At 37.3% G+C, this 14720-nt stretch overlaps 1 protein-coding gene across 7 annotated transcripts in view; it reads left to right on the top strand.

Moving 5' to 3' along the window:
* Nucleotides 1–14285, top strand: part of LYRM1 (LYR motif containing 1) — a 35150-nt gene extending 20865 nt beyond the window's left edge. For all 7 annotated transcript variants that reach the window (XM_043975073.1, XM_043975074.1, XM_043975069.1 and 4 more), the window contains 2 exons: nucleotides 12348–12440; nucleotides 13391–14285. In XM_043975073.1, coding sequence (XP_043831008.1) covers nucleotides 12348–12440; nucleotides 13391–13507 — 210 coding nt within the window. In that variant the 3' untranslated portion in view covers nucleotides 13508–14285. The remainder of the gene's footprint in view (nucleotides 1–12347; nucleotides 12441–13390) is intronic.
* The last annotated feature ends 435 nt before the right edge of the window (nucleotides 14286–14720 follow it).

Raw genomic sequence — 14720 nt, 5'->3', positions numbered from 1 at the left:
GTCTGCATGCAGGAGGTGGCACATATATTGATAGCAGCAAGTCAGTCTGTGATAGGAACATAGTGTGTAAAGGAGTGTAGCACTGGGTAAACCCTGAAAGGTTGGCTGAAGCCACATTGTAAAGAGTTTTAAATACTAAAGAGAGGATAATGTATTTTACTCTAGAGGCATGAGAGAGCCACTGGAGTTTCTTGAGCAGGGGAGTGACATAACCAGACCTGTGCTTTTGGGATATCAATTTGACAACTGTGTAAATGAGAAATTAAAGAAGGCAGAGATTGGAATAAGGAAGACTAATTAGGAGGCTATTAGATTAGTTCAGGTGAGAGGTAATAAGTATCTGAACTAGAATGGTAGAGAGAGAATAACCTACAAGACTTGGCAACTGATTAGATAATGGGAGTAAGGGAGAGGAATGATTGAAGTTGCAAACCCAGGTGACTTGAAGGCTGGTAGTATCCTTGACAGAAATAGAAGCATTAAGAAAAGGGCAAGGGTTTAGAGGAAAAGACAATGAGTTCTGTTTTAATTTGTTGAATTTGAAATATGTGAGAATCAGAGTGCTACCAACCTGCTAAGAAAGATATTGCAGGGAAGCTCTGCCATGAAAAGAAAGCATGTGACTTAGCATCTAGAAGTGGCCTTTTCTGGGGTTTTGAAGGTCAGATTGGCATCAGGAAGTGATGTCTGCTGCCTGTGGGTCATGTCAATCAGAGCTACCAGCCAATTAGCTTGGAGCTGTGTGTGTGGACGGCCCTGTTTCCTGTTTCATAGGAGGCTTCTGGGAGAAGCCATGGGGAAGCGAGGTCTTTTCGTCCAGACTTTGGCGTGGTGGCAGGAATTCACATGGGCTGCTAGGAAAGGAAGGTTTATCTCTCTCTGGCTAGACCAATGTATAATTTAAATTTCTAAATGTAGGTTCTAATCTGTTACCCCAATTTTGGGGGAAGCTGACTAAAATCACTGTTAAAACGAGTTTAGGTTTTTATGGGTTTATTGAAAGAGTAAAAGAAAGAGAAAGATTGAGAACAGAATTCCTACAACCCGGCAATCCTATCTTTCCTCAATTCTCCTTAGAAGTCCTCTGGAGTCTCTCCCCTTCACCACAGTGAGGTCAGAAACCAAAAAGAGAGAGACCTCCTCCCCCAGCATCTGCTTCCTCTTTCATGTCCTCCTCCCAGAAGATGGGAGGCTCCTCAAGTTGATTGGCTGGTAGCCTTGATAGACAGTACCTACGAGCAAACATCACTTCCTGACGCTAAGGACCTTAACCACATGGCTTGCGCTCAGAGGCCTTCACCTCATGGCGGAGCTTTTCTACATTAAGTCTCCAGCAGGTGGTGTCATTCCAATCATTACACCAAATAGATCTAAGCTAGGGTTTTCCATGCTATAAGGGATCTGTTCTCAACTTCTCTCTCTTCACTAACTTCTAATACACTTTAATAAATACTTAAAAGCCTAAACTCTTACTGAATTGATCAGTAATCCCCCACACTGGGGTCAGTCAGGTCAGGTACATTAGATTTTAAACATCACAGCTAGAATTTTAGGCTTTACAAATACATATAGGCATCCAGGTTGAAGAGTCCAAATTGGATGTTGGTGATAGAGGTTTGAATGTATGGATTTGGAAGTATCAACATGATAGCCAAACCTGTGGGAGTTTATGAAATCTAAAAAGAGAACAGAATCCTTGGATACATCCACACTTGGATGATAATCTGATGGAAGATGGAGAAGGTCAGGGAGTAGAGAGAGAACCAGGAGAGAGCACTGTCATGAAAACCCAGAGAAGAGAGAGTATCCTAGGGAGAGAGGGTAATTCTTTCTATAGAAAGTACCATTAGATTAAACAATTAGATCAATGGTGACCTTGGAAAGAACAGTTTCACAGGATCATAGACGGTGCTGAGAGGGACCTCAAACAGCATCTGATTCAGGCTCAGCCAGGTTGAATGATTTGCCCAAGGTCACAAAGGTAGTAAAATGACAGAATTGATATTTGAACCCAGGTCCTCTGCCTCCATTTTCAGTGTCCTTTCTTCTGAACTGTGTAATTAAGTGATAAGTAAAAACAATGAATGTAGACAGCTCTTCCCAGAAATCTGGCTGTGAGAGGGAGGAAGAAAAAGGGGTAGGAGTTGAGGGGATGGTAGTATCAAGAATTTTTCGGACAGCTGAGCATGTTTGTAAGCAATTGGGAAGGAGCAAGTAAATAGAGAGATGAAAATTAGAGAAATCACACTCGAAATGCAAATCAGAACAATTTTGACTTTTAACCTCACACCTAGCAAATAGATGAAATGAACAAAAGATGATAATTATTAATGTTGGAGAGGCTGAGGAAATACAAGCATACTAATATCCCCTTGGTAGAACTGCGAAGTGGTCCAGCCATTTAGAGAAACATAACAAAACTTCTGTGAATTGATGCACAGTGAAATGGAAAGAACCAGGAAAACATGTCATACACAATGACTACAACAATGTGGAAAAAAAAGTAAAATGAAACTAAATGATACATAATTATAATGACCAAGTTTAGTCCTGGAGAAGAGTTAGAAAATGCACCTCTCTCCTTCACTTGCACAATTGGGATTTCCATATCATCACCGTGTTAGTTGGCTTTATCAACTGCTTTTTTTTCTTCCTTTTAAAATATTTTTGTTTCAAGAGATGGCTTGTTGGATTATAATTATCTGTTGTGTTATGTCCCTTACTAACCAGTAAGCACCAGGTTTAAACTAAACACAGTGCCCTGCATATATTTGCTTAATCAGTGTTTGCAGAATTGAATTAAAATATTGATTTAACTGGAACCGCCCCTACCGACTCTCAGATTCCATATTCTTTAAACTGACATCCAAGGTACACCATCATCTGCCTACCAATTTTTTACTACTTCACAATAAACCCTTTGTTTCTTTGTTTTATCACTTGTCCCACCCACTGCTCTCCTGTTAGATCATGTAAATGACCTGTCTGTACCTTTGTTCATTCTTCTCTCAAAGTTTACAATGCCTTACTTTTTCTCTATTTCTAAATCCTATCTTTCTTTCAAAATCCTGCTCAAATAGCCTTTCCCCATGGCATATTTAGCCATAGATTCACAACATGAGAATTGTAAAGGACTGGAGAGAGGCCATCTAGTCCAGCCCATACCTGAAAAAAGTATCCCTTCTACTATATACCAAATAGACACATCCAGCTTTTGCTTTAAAAGACCTAATGTGGAGGGAACATAATATATCCCAAGATAGCCCATTCCATTTATCGATAGCTCTATTTCAATATAAGAAGTTTTTCCTTAGAACAAACCTAAAATTAAATGTGGACTGTTATAGCTCCTACCCTTGTTCTTGCTTTGCCTTCTGGGGCCAAATAGAATAATTCCAATCTGTCTTCTACTTGATAGTCCTTCAAATACTTAGAATCAGCTACCATAGCCACCCTGAGTCTTCTTCAGGCTATAATCTCTAGTTCTTTCTGTCAATTAATTAAGCAACTCTTCAGGCACTTATTAGGCACCAACAATGTGCCAGGCACTGTGCTAAGTGCCAGTAATACAGAGAAAAGCAGAAGTCCCTGCTCTTGAGGGGCTCACAAGGAAGACAATTTGCAACAAATATGTTGTTCAGTTTTTCCAGTCATATCCAACTCTTTGTGACCCTATTTGGGATTTTCTTGGCAAAGCTATTGGAGTAGTTTGCTATTTTGCTATTTGCTATTTCCTTCACCAGCTCATTTTACAGTTGAGGAAACTAAGGGAGACATGGTTAAGTGACTTGCCCAGGGTCACACAGCTAGTAAGTATCTATGGCCAGATTTGAACTTCAGAAGATAAATCTTCCTGACTCCAGGTTCAAGTACTCTATCCGTAGTGCTACCTAGTTGCCCTAAACAAATATGTACAGATAAGTTCTATATAGGATAAATATGAAATAATCAACAGAGGGAAGGTAATATGTTTTATAAAATTAATTGCTATGGCTATATATTAATTTTGGGTAAGCATATTTTAATTTATTAATACTATATACCAGTAAAGGATTGACTATGAGTCTCCCTAACTTTTCATGGTCTCAGGCTGTGTGATAGAGAAAGCAGTGAGGGAGCTTCAGCATGGCAGTTAGTGCGAGCATGAGAAAAGCCCTTACAGACCTACACTGTCCTAAGAGGGAGAACTGAGAGCCAAGAGGGCATGACAAGAGAGCTCTTGGTGACTACCAAGGATTTTTATCCTCTTTTGATAGAGGCGGGTCATTATATAGTGATCAGAGCTAATTGATTAGCATCATTCAATTCCATTAGTTGACATGATTTGAAGGTGGTCTAAATTAAAATGAACTCTACAGATTACATCTGGGAAAAGAATGCAAAAGACCCCCACTGAAGTTGCTCAAGCCAAAGTCTTTCATCTAGGTGTGATTTGATCCCCTCAGTCCTTGAAGCAGAGTTAGACAAAAGAGTCTATCTCCATTTCTTTTATTCCCTTGGGTTTGTCCCAGATAAGATTTGCTGAAGTTTCTCAAAGAGAACTGGACTTTCTGAAGGGGGGAAGGACAGGACGGAGAGGAAGCACTCGAGAACCTGATCTCTGGGTTCCCCTAAGAAATCCATTATTAATAATTATTTTCTCACATTAAGGAGGACTGGGAAGCACATCCTATAGAAGATGAGATTTTAGCTGAAACTTTAGGAAAGCCAGGAGGTAAAGATGAGCACATATAGCATTCCGGGCATGGGAGACAGCCAGTGAATATTCCCAGAGCTAAGAGATGGAGTGTCTTGTTTGTCTTGTTCAAGCAGTAGCAAGGAGAGGCCAGTGTCACTGGGTCTCAGAACACCTTGGTCAAGGGTGGGGGGTAATAAAAAGACAGCATAGGTTGGAGGGGATTGAGTTATGAAGGATTTTATATTTGATCTCCAAGGTAATAGAGAGCCACTTGAGTTTGTTTAGTAGGAGGGTGACTTGGTCAGATCTGCACTTTGGTGGCTGAGTGGAAGATGGACTGAAGTGGGAAGAGATTTGTGGTAAACAGACTAACTAATAGACTGTTGGCTATCAGGCATAAAGAAATGAAGGCCTGCACCCAGAGTGGTGGTAGTATCAGCAAACAGTGGGGCATATTCAAGAGGAGATAGACAGGTCACTGCAACTGATTGGTTATGAGGGGTGAAAGATAAGAGTTAAGGATAATACCCTGGTTGTTAGCCTTGGGGACTGTGAAGATAGTAGTACCCTTGATGATGATAGGGAAGTTTGGAAAGGAGGAAAGTTGAGGCGGGGGAGAGATAATGAGTTTGAGTTTGGACCTGTTGAGTTTAAGATATCTATGGGACATCCAGTTTGAGATGTCTAATAGACAGTTGGAGACTGGAGGTCAGCAGAGAGGTTAGGACTGGCTAAGTAGATTTTGAGAATCATCAACATAGAAATAATCAATTCCATGGAAACTGATAAGATCACTTTAGCTGATGTGTTCATCAATGAAATAGTATAGATAAAGATGAGGGCCCAGAGAGCCTTTGGGACTCCCAAGGTTAGTGAGTGTGACCTGGATGATGAAAATTCCAGCCAAGGAAACTCAGGAGTGGTCAGATAAGTAGGAGAGAGTAATTTTCTGAAAGCCTGGAGAGAAGAGAATATAAAGTGCCTACTCTGTGCCAGGCACTGTTACTCTCTGAGCTACAACTAAAAAAATACTATGATCTTTATGCCTTTTTGTCACCATTCAGTCATCATCAGAGCTCTAGCATATTTAACTTTCCTAAAATTCCATTGACGTGGTATGGATTTAGTTGATCAGATTGATCGTGAGTCGTCCCAAAAGAATTACAAGACTCAGTGACTCAGTTTCCCCAGTTTTATTGCAATACTGTGAGTGACCACAGGGAGAGCATCATGGAGGTATCTCTCAAATAGGGAAAGAAAAGACAGTTATGTTTATAGTTGTTAAGGGCTAAAATTCTAGCTAGCCTGTCTAAAATATCTAATGAGTGGTCGCCAATAAATTATAAGCTTTAGCAAGAGTTAGACTTTTAAGCATTTATTAAGGAGAATAAGAATTTGGTTAAGAGAGAGAGAAAGGCCTACATTCATCTATCTATTAAAGGGAGAGCACATTTCTCGCTCCCTTCTCCACCAGCATCCTCAGGAAAGAGCGAGTCAGAGCACCAGGCTCCCCCTTCTTCCTCCCACAAGCAAACATCACTTCCTGATGCCAAAGAAAAGACCTTCACCTAATGGGCGGAGCTCTTCTACAGTAAGTCTCCAGCAGGTGGCGTCATTCCAATTGTTACATAGTATGGATAAATTGATTATCAGTCTCATTATAATAATCTCCACCTTAGGAAGGTACAGGGAAGGGCTTATCCTAATTTGGAGTTCCTGGGGGCTTAAGCCAACCTACAAGGTAGGTACCTTTTTCCATGACGGGTATATTTGGGAGGTTTACATGTCATAAGGTGAATCTGGGGACAAACTTGTCCTTTTCTGCGCATATTACCTCAATTTGCCAAGGACAGAATGTTTCATTTCCAGGCCTAGCTTCAAAATATTTTCATTTATCAGTTAGAATTTCCATAGGCTGTCTCTTATGTCTTTGTTATAGTTAAGGTCTCTATGACCTGCCTCCTTATGTTCTTGTTATGAGTGGTGATTAATGACTTGTTTCCCAAATTTTAAGTTATCCATTAATCCCTTTCGGAGCTGGGATCTGTAAGTTATAGCCCCTCTTGGAGCTCTGATCTAAATTAGAGCTCAAGTCTTAGGTTTTTCTGTTAACCCTTTTTTTTTGCCTCCTACATCACCATCTGCGTCCTTTCTACATCTAATCCCTTTTCCACATGACAGCCCTTCAAATACTTGAAGATAGCTATCATGTTCTCTCTTGTGCTCTGTGCTAAACATTTGCAGTTCCTTTAATTGATCCTCATGTGACATGTTCACAAGGCCCCTTATTATCCTGATTTCTACCAGCTTATCAGTGTCCTTTCTAAAAAATTATATCCAGAGCTGAATACAATACCCCATATATAGAGTAGGAACAGGACAGGGCATGGAGACTGTCATCTCTTTAGTCCTGAACATCGCCTCTTGATATAAACCTAATATCTATCACATTCTTATTGCTGCTATCATATTGTTGACTTGCTTGAGCAACTATACTCCCCAGACTTATGTCAGATGAACTGTTATCTAGCTACACCTCCTCCATCTTGCAATTGGGAAGCTGATTTTTTTCAACCTAAGTGTAGGACGATATTTTTCTTTATCCCTGTACAGATCTCCCTCATATATCTTCTAGCTGCTACAAAGCAACCAGGTGGCTCAGTGGATAAGAGTGCTTGCTAGTCCTTGAGTCAGGAAGTCTTGAGTTCAAATTTGCCCTCAGACACTTGGTAGCTATGTAAACCTCAGCTGTAAAATGGAGATAATCAGAACCCCAAACTCCCAGAGTTGTTGTGATCAAATGAGATAACATTTGTAAAGTGCTTATTAGCATAGCCCCTGGAACATAGTAAGCAATATGTTAGGTCCTATCATTATTATTATTATTATTATTACTATTACCCTACATTTTGGCAAGCTATTGTCCTATATCTTTCCAAGGCAAATTTTTAGAAATAGTTGTTTATACTTGTCTACACTTTGTTTCCTGAAATCTGGCTTATCACCCCACCACTCAGTTGGAACTGGTCTCTCTGAAATTACCAATATTCTTTTTTATTTTTCTAATTTTTTTCTCGATAACATATAAACAAAAATTTTTAACATTTGTTTTTTAAAATTTGAGTTCTGAATTCTTTCCCTTCTTTCCTCCTCTCCCCCTTCCTTGATAAGGCAAGCATTTGATATAGATTATACATGTGCAATCATGAAAAAACATTTCTATAATAGCTGTGTTGCAAAAGAAAATGCAGACCTGAAAAACCTCAAGAATAATAAAGTAAACAAAGATATCCTTCAATCTGCAATCAGACTCTCAGTTCTTTCTCTTGAGGTAGATACAATTTTTTTATCATAAGTCCTTCAGAATTGTCTCGAATTGTTGTATTGTTGAGAATAAGTCATTCACAGCTGATCATTGCACAATATTATCATTTCTGCTCACTTCACTTTATATCAGTTCATGTAAGCCTTTCCAGGTTTTCCTGAAAGCATCCTGCTCATCATTTCTTACAACACAATAGTATTACATCACAATCACAAACCACAGCTTGTTCAGCCATTCCCCAGTTGATGGGCATCCCCTCAATTTCCAATTCTTTGCCACCACAAAAAGAGCTGCTGTAAATATTTTTCTACAAATAGGTCCTTTTCCTTCTTCTTTGATCTCTTCAGGATGCAGACCTAGGAGTGGTATTACTTAGTCAAAGAGGAGCACATTTTTGTAGCCCTTTGGATATAATTCCTAATCGTTCTCCAGAATTATTGGATCAGTTCACAACTCCAGCAGTGCATTAGTGTCCCAATTTTTCCACATCCCCTACAACATTTGTCGTTTTCCTTTTCTGTAATTCTACCCAGCCTAATAAGTGTGAGGTGCTGGTACCTTAGAGTTATTTTAATTTGCACTTCTCTAATCAATAATGATTTAGAGAATTATGTGATTATAGATAGCTTCTATTTCTTCTTCTGAAAACTGTCTGTTTATATCCTTTGACCAGTTACCATTTAGGGAGTGACTCCTATTCTTATAAATTTGACTTAATTCTCTATATATTTGAGAAATGAGACTTTTACCAAACTTTCTATTAAAAAATGTTGTTTTTATGCAAAAACTTTTTTGTCCATTTTGCATTTTATAATGTTCCCTATCTCATTTGGTCATAAATTCTTCCCATATCCATAAATCTGAGAGGTAAATTATTCCTTATTTCCCTAATTTGCTTATGATATCACCCTTCTTATCTAAACCATATATCCATTTTGACTTTATCTTAGTATACAGTATAAGATGTTGGTTTAGACCTAGTTTCTGCCAAACTGCTTACCACTTTTCTGAGCATTTTTTTTTTTTCAAATAGTGATTTCTTGTCCCAAAATCTTGCATCTTTGAAGTTTGTCAAACATAAATTACTGTGGTCATTTACTTCTGTATATTGTAGATGTAACCTGTTCCATTGATCTGTCACTCTATTTCTTAGCCAATACCAGAATCTTTTGATGATTACCTCTTTGAATTACAGTTTGAGATCTAGTACTGCTAAACTATCTTCACATTTTTTCATTGATTCCCTTGATTTTGACCTTTTATTCTTCAAGATGAATTTCATTATTATTTTTTTAACTCTATAAAATAGTTTTTTGGTAATTTGATTGGTATGACACCAAATAAGTAAATTAACAGGTACAATTGTCTTTTTATTATATTGTCTCAGCCTACCCATAAGCAATCTGACTTTTATTTGTGTGAAAAGCATTTTGTAAATGTGTTTATATAGTTCCTGGGTTTATCTTGTCTATCTCTTTCTGCTGTACTTTGTTGATAGTATATAGAAATGTTACTGATTATGTGCATTTATTTTATATCCTACAACTTTGCTAAAGTTAAGTATTTCAACTAGGTTTTTAGTTGATTCTCTAGGATTCTCTAAGTTTGTCATCATATCATCTGCAAAGACTAATAGTTTTGTTTACTGCTTATTCTAATTCCTTCAATTTTTTTTGTCTAATTGCTACCTCTCATTTCTTTTTTCTTTCTTTTTTTTTATGTCTCATTTCTAAAACAATATTGAATAATAGTGTTGATAATGGTCATCCTTGCTTCACCCTTGATCTTATTGGAAAGGCTTCTATCTTGTCCCTATTACAAATAATGTTTGATGATAGTTTTAGATAGATTAACAACTTAATCATGTTAAAGAAAGTTCCATTCATTCCTTTGCTTTCTAGTGTTTTTAAGAGAATAAATATTGCATTTTGTCAGAAGCCTTTTCTGCATCTGTTGAAAAAACATGATTTTTGTTGGTTTTATTATTCACCAATTATACTGATAAGTCTCTTAATATTGAATGTGTCCTGGTATAAATCCCACCTGATCAGAGTGTATGATCTTTGTAACATATTGCTATAATTTCCTTGCTACTATTTCATTTAAAATTTTTTGCATCAATATTCATTAGGGAAATTGATCTATAGTTTTCTTTCTCTGTTTTTGCTCTTCTTGGTTTAGGTATCAGCACCATATTTGTGTCAAAAAAATTTGGCAGGACTCCTCCTTTACATGTTTTTCCAAATAGTTTATATATTATTGGAGTTAATTATTCTTTAAATATTTGATAACATTCACTTGTGAATCCATCTGGTGATGGGGAATTTTTCTTAAGGAGCGCATTGATGGTTTGTTCAATTTCTTTTTCAAAAATGGGGTTAAGTATTTTGTTTCCTAATCTCTTAATCTGGGCAATTTATATTTTTATAAATATTCATCCATTTCACATAATTGAGCAAAATAGTTCTTACTAATTACTTTCATCTTCATCAGTAGTGAATTCACCTTTATCATTTTAATACTAGTAATTTGGTTTTCTTATTCTTTTTTGAAATCAAATTATCCAGTAGGTTTTTTTTCCCCATAAAACCAGTTTCTAGTTTTACTTATTCAATTGTTTTCTTACTTTCCACTTTACTAATTGCTTTTAATTTTCAAGATTTCCAATTTGATGTTTAATTGAGGATTTTTTCCAAACTCGGCATCTTACCTCTCTTCTGTAGCATAGAGCATCACTCATGCCTGGAATTCACTCCTAATTTCTGCCTTTCAAAATCCTTTTGGTAGGGGGCAGCTAGGTGGCGCAGTGGATAAAGCACCAGCCCTGGATTCAGGAGTTCAAATCTGGCCTTAGACACTTGACACTTACTGACTGTGTGACCCTGGGCAAGTCACTTATCCCCCATTGCCCCACAAAAAACCAAAAAAACAAAACAAAACAAAAAAATCCTTTTGGTAAAGGAACCACTCAGATTTTCCTAAAGCACCTTGAGTTGTCTTTTCTTCTCCCTCTCCCAACCTACTGAATACATGTATCCCCTATTCCTCAGAAAAACACAAGTTTCTGGAAGAGGACAGAGTCTAGCTAAGTCATTTATCTCCCATTCACATTTTCTTGCATATTGTATGTACTTAATAGTTGTTTGAATTAGAAATGTAAACTCCAGGGCAAAAACTTTTGTGCTTTGATATTTTTTTTTAATTACATTGTACCTACAACATGCTTTGCAACATTGTTGGTGCTTAATAAAGGTTTAAATTACATTTATTAAATTGATTAACATCCATGTTGGGACATAGTAGAGTCGTTCTTGACTTGTTAAAACAATTTAAGTTTTATGTTAATGCTTATTAAATTAATGCTAAGTAAAGTTTTAAGTTAACCTTTCCATTTTTGTCCTGAGTCACATTGTTCCAAGGACTTATTGACCTGATGGACTATTTTTCTAGCACTAAGGAACCCCTTTTTACAATACATTTACTAGATATATTTACTATCTTTTTTCCCCCAACCCCTTTCACTTATGTGAGAAGGTTGCTTTTTCTCTTTGTAAAAACTTTCTAGTTCAAAGGCATTTCATGAAATGCATAAAATTCCAAGGGAGAAATGAGAGTTTTGCAACTTGTTGCTAAAATGGATGTCACAATAAGTGCTTCTCTTAATGGGGAAACTGAGACTACCTGGCTTTGCCTTTCTGCTACAAAAGAGGAAGAAAGCCAAGTTCTTACCCTGAGAGAATCAGTTGCTAGTTTCAGATGTCACCATTCTCAGAATTTGTCTTCCACCAATCCAGTCAGTATCAGAGCATAAGAGGACCTTTGGAATGTCCAAGACAGATACAGGACACAAATGATACCATTACTCTGAGCTTCTTTGGTGGGCTGATACAACTTGAATTTTTTTCTGAGTTCCAATGTAAACTCTGAGTAAGCACCATAATCCTGGTCCCTTCCCCCCCTTTCTTATTTATGTTTTTAAAACACCATCATTCATTACGTTCCTTGAAATTGAACTGCCTTTATGGACCATGGACCACATATAATTTTTGGAATTTGAAACAGCCTTTCTTCTAGCCTTCAGACTAAGAATGCTTGGAAGAAATAGTTTACTTTCTTTCTGATAATTCTCAGGTGGAATTTCTAAAACAGCCCAAGCGGAGGTCATGGGGTTACTTTAGAATGCAGTCAGCATAATAAAATTTAAGCTAAATTACTTTTCCATTATCAACTTTGAGTTTATTGGTTGCATCTGTGAGAAGTTTTTGAAAAATAGGCAAGTACTTTATGTAGCCTTAGAATATGCTAACATTTTTTTTCTTTATTCTCATTTTTCCATTCTAACAGCTTACGGATTCAGAACTAATTAAACAATGTATAGATGAATGCACAGCAAGAATTGAAATAGGATTACATTATCAGATCCCATATCCAAGGCCTGTAAGTCTCAATACAATTTCCAAATATTGGTACTAATCCATTGTATCATCCAAACCTGGTAAATTCTAAGCATTCCTACTCATGTGACTGGTGGTTTCTGGGAAGCATGATACTGCTGCAAAGGCAATTAACACAAATTAGTCTCTAGATCTGGGGTTCTTCACCTTTTTTGTGTCTTAGAGTCCTTTGACAGTTTAGTAAAAACTATGGACCCATTCTCAAAATGTCTCTTTTCCTACATTCATAAAAAAAGTTAAATTTCAATTAGAGGTTAGTGAAAATAGAGATGTCTTTTTCTTGTTCAAATTCACTGACCCCCTGAAATCTACCTGGGTAAAGAGGTCTATTTACCCCAGAGGAGCCCCTGCTCTATATGGAGATGATCTAATCAGACACTGGAGAAGGGGAGGGAAAGAGGGCATCTGCAGAATGTTTTGGAAGTATAGTAGTATTACAGCTACCCTCTTAAAAAGTTCCTTTATTTCTCATTTTACCCATGGTGGGAAGCCTGGACAATACACACTATTGCTTTTTTTTTTTTTTTTTTTGGTGAGGCAATTGGGGTTAAGTGACTTGCCCAGGGTCACACAGCTAGTAAGTGTCAAGTGTCTGAGGCTGGATTTGAACTCAGGTCCTCCTGACTCCAGGGCCAGTGCTCTAGCCACTGTACCACCTAGCTGCCCCTCACACTACTGCTTTTTTTTTTTTTTTTTTTTTTTTTTTTTTTTTTTTTAGTGAGGCAATTGGGGTTAAGTGACTTGCCCAGGGTCACACAGCTAGTTAAGTATTAAGTGTCTGAGGCTGGATTTGAACTCAGGTACTCCTGACTCCAGGGCCGGTGCTCTATCCACTGCGCCATCTAGCTGCCCCCACTACTGCTTTTTAAAAAGGGAAATCACCATCTTTGGGTTCACTTTACCATCTGACACAAATGGTTTTTTTTTGTACAGATTCACCTGCCTCCAATGGCCCTCACTCCCCTACAAAGTCGTGGACTTCAAACCCAGGAGAAGCTAAGGAAACTTTCCAAACCGCTATATCTCAAGTCTCACAATGAAGTTTCTTAATCCAAGAAATGAATTATCTGTATGAAATGTGAGCCAGGCAGGGCCTGAACACAAACCAGATGATGGATCTTTTCTCCTTGACTTAAGCCCAGTCGGAGAAAGGAAGGACAAAAAAAATCTTTGCTATAGTTTCTCTTAAACATTCAAAGATTTGGGTCCTTAATCTCATGACACTAAATTTATATGTCCTTGAATTTACCAGTACTAGTATGTTGCTGCTAGATAGAAAGATGCTAACACCCCAAGATCATTCCTAATCATGATCTTAGTAACTTTAGATGAAAGTGTGAACATACAAAGAATTGGGTTTAAATTTAAATTTTAAAAATTAAATTTTGGGGGGAATGTAGCTTTATACACAGAGGAAGCTACAGAGTAAAGATATGACAGTACCTGTTAGCAGCTCCTTTTGAAAGTTCTTAAAATTTTGACAATCAGATACTAGTTTTAGACTTGTAAATCTCTGTGGTCTTTATTTTGTATTTAAGTTATGGATATATTTAAAATAAGGCCTTTTATCTTTTACTTGTTCTACTGATATCTTTTTTTTGGCTCTCTTGACTCAAAGACACACTTTTCATTAATAATCAAGGATGCTATTTTCTCCTTTACCATACTATCAGAGTTCATCATATATACTCTAGTCCCATCACCCCTTTAAGTGCTAGTGAAAGATATTATACTATCTCAGGGAAATTTTAGGGAGAAGGGAATTATCCTAAATTTTCAGGAACTGATGTAGTCTATTTAATTCTGTCCATTAAATATATACAATGTACAAATTCTTGTTTTGTTTTTATTTGTTTTTTGGTTGTTTTTTCTTTGCGGGGCAAAGAGGGTTAAGTGACTTGCCCAGGGTCACACAGCTAGTAAGTGTCAAATGTCTGAGGTCTGATTTGAACTCAGGTCCTCCTGGATTCAGGGCCAGTGCTTTATCCACTGCGCCACCTAGCTTCTCCTCAATGTACAAATTCTAAAACGTGACATAATTCTGGCCTCAAAGCCTCACTGCAAACTCATACTACAATCATTAAAAGTAATCACTATTTCTAGTTGACAACAAAATTAGAATACCACAAGCTGTATAAATTATAAGACTAGGCTGATTTTTAAATTATGCACAAATAAGAAAAGGAAAATCTAGATTAGAAGGAGAAAGGACTGTGTCTTTGTGATAAGCCAAGGGAAAACCCCACTGAGAGTCACTTGTATA

The sequence above is a fragment of the Dromiciops gliroides genome, chromosome 1 (genome assembly GCF_019393635.1).
Source record: "Dromiciops gliroides isolate mDroGli1 chromosome 1, mDroGli1.pri, whole genome shotgun sequence".
Classification (NCBI taxonomy): Eukaryota; Metazoa; Chordata; class Mammalia; order Microbiotheria; family Microbiotheriidae; genus Dromiciops; species Dromiciops gliroides.
The sequence above is the reverse complement of the archived record's forward strand: the minus strand, read 5'-3'. Positions and strand labels throughout refer to the sequence as shown.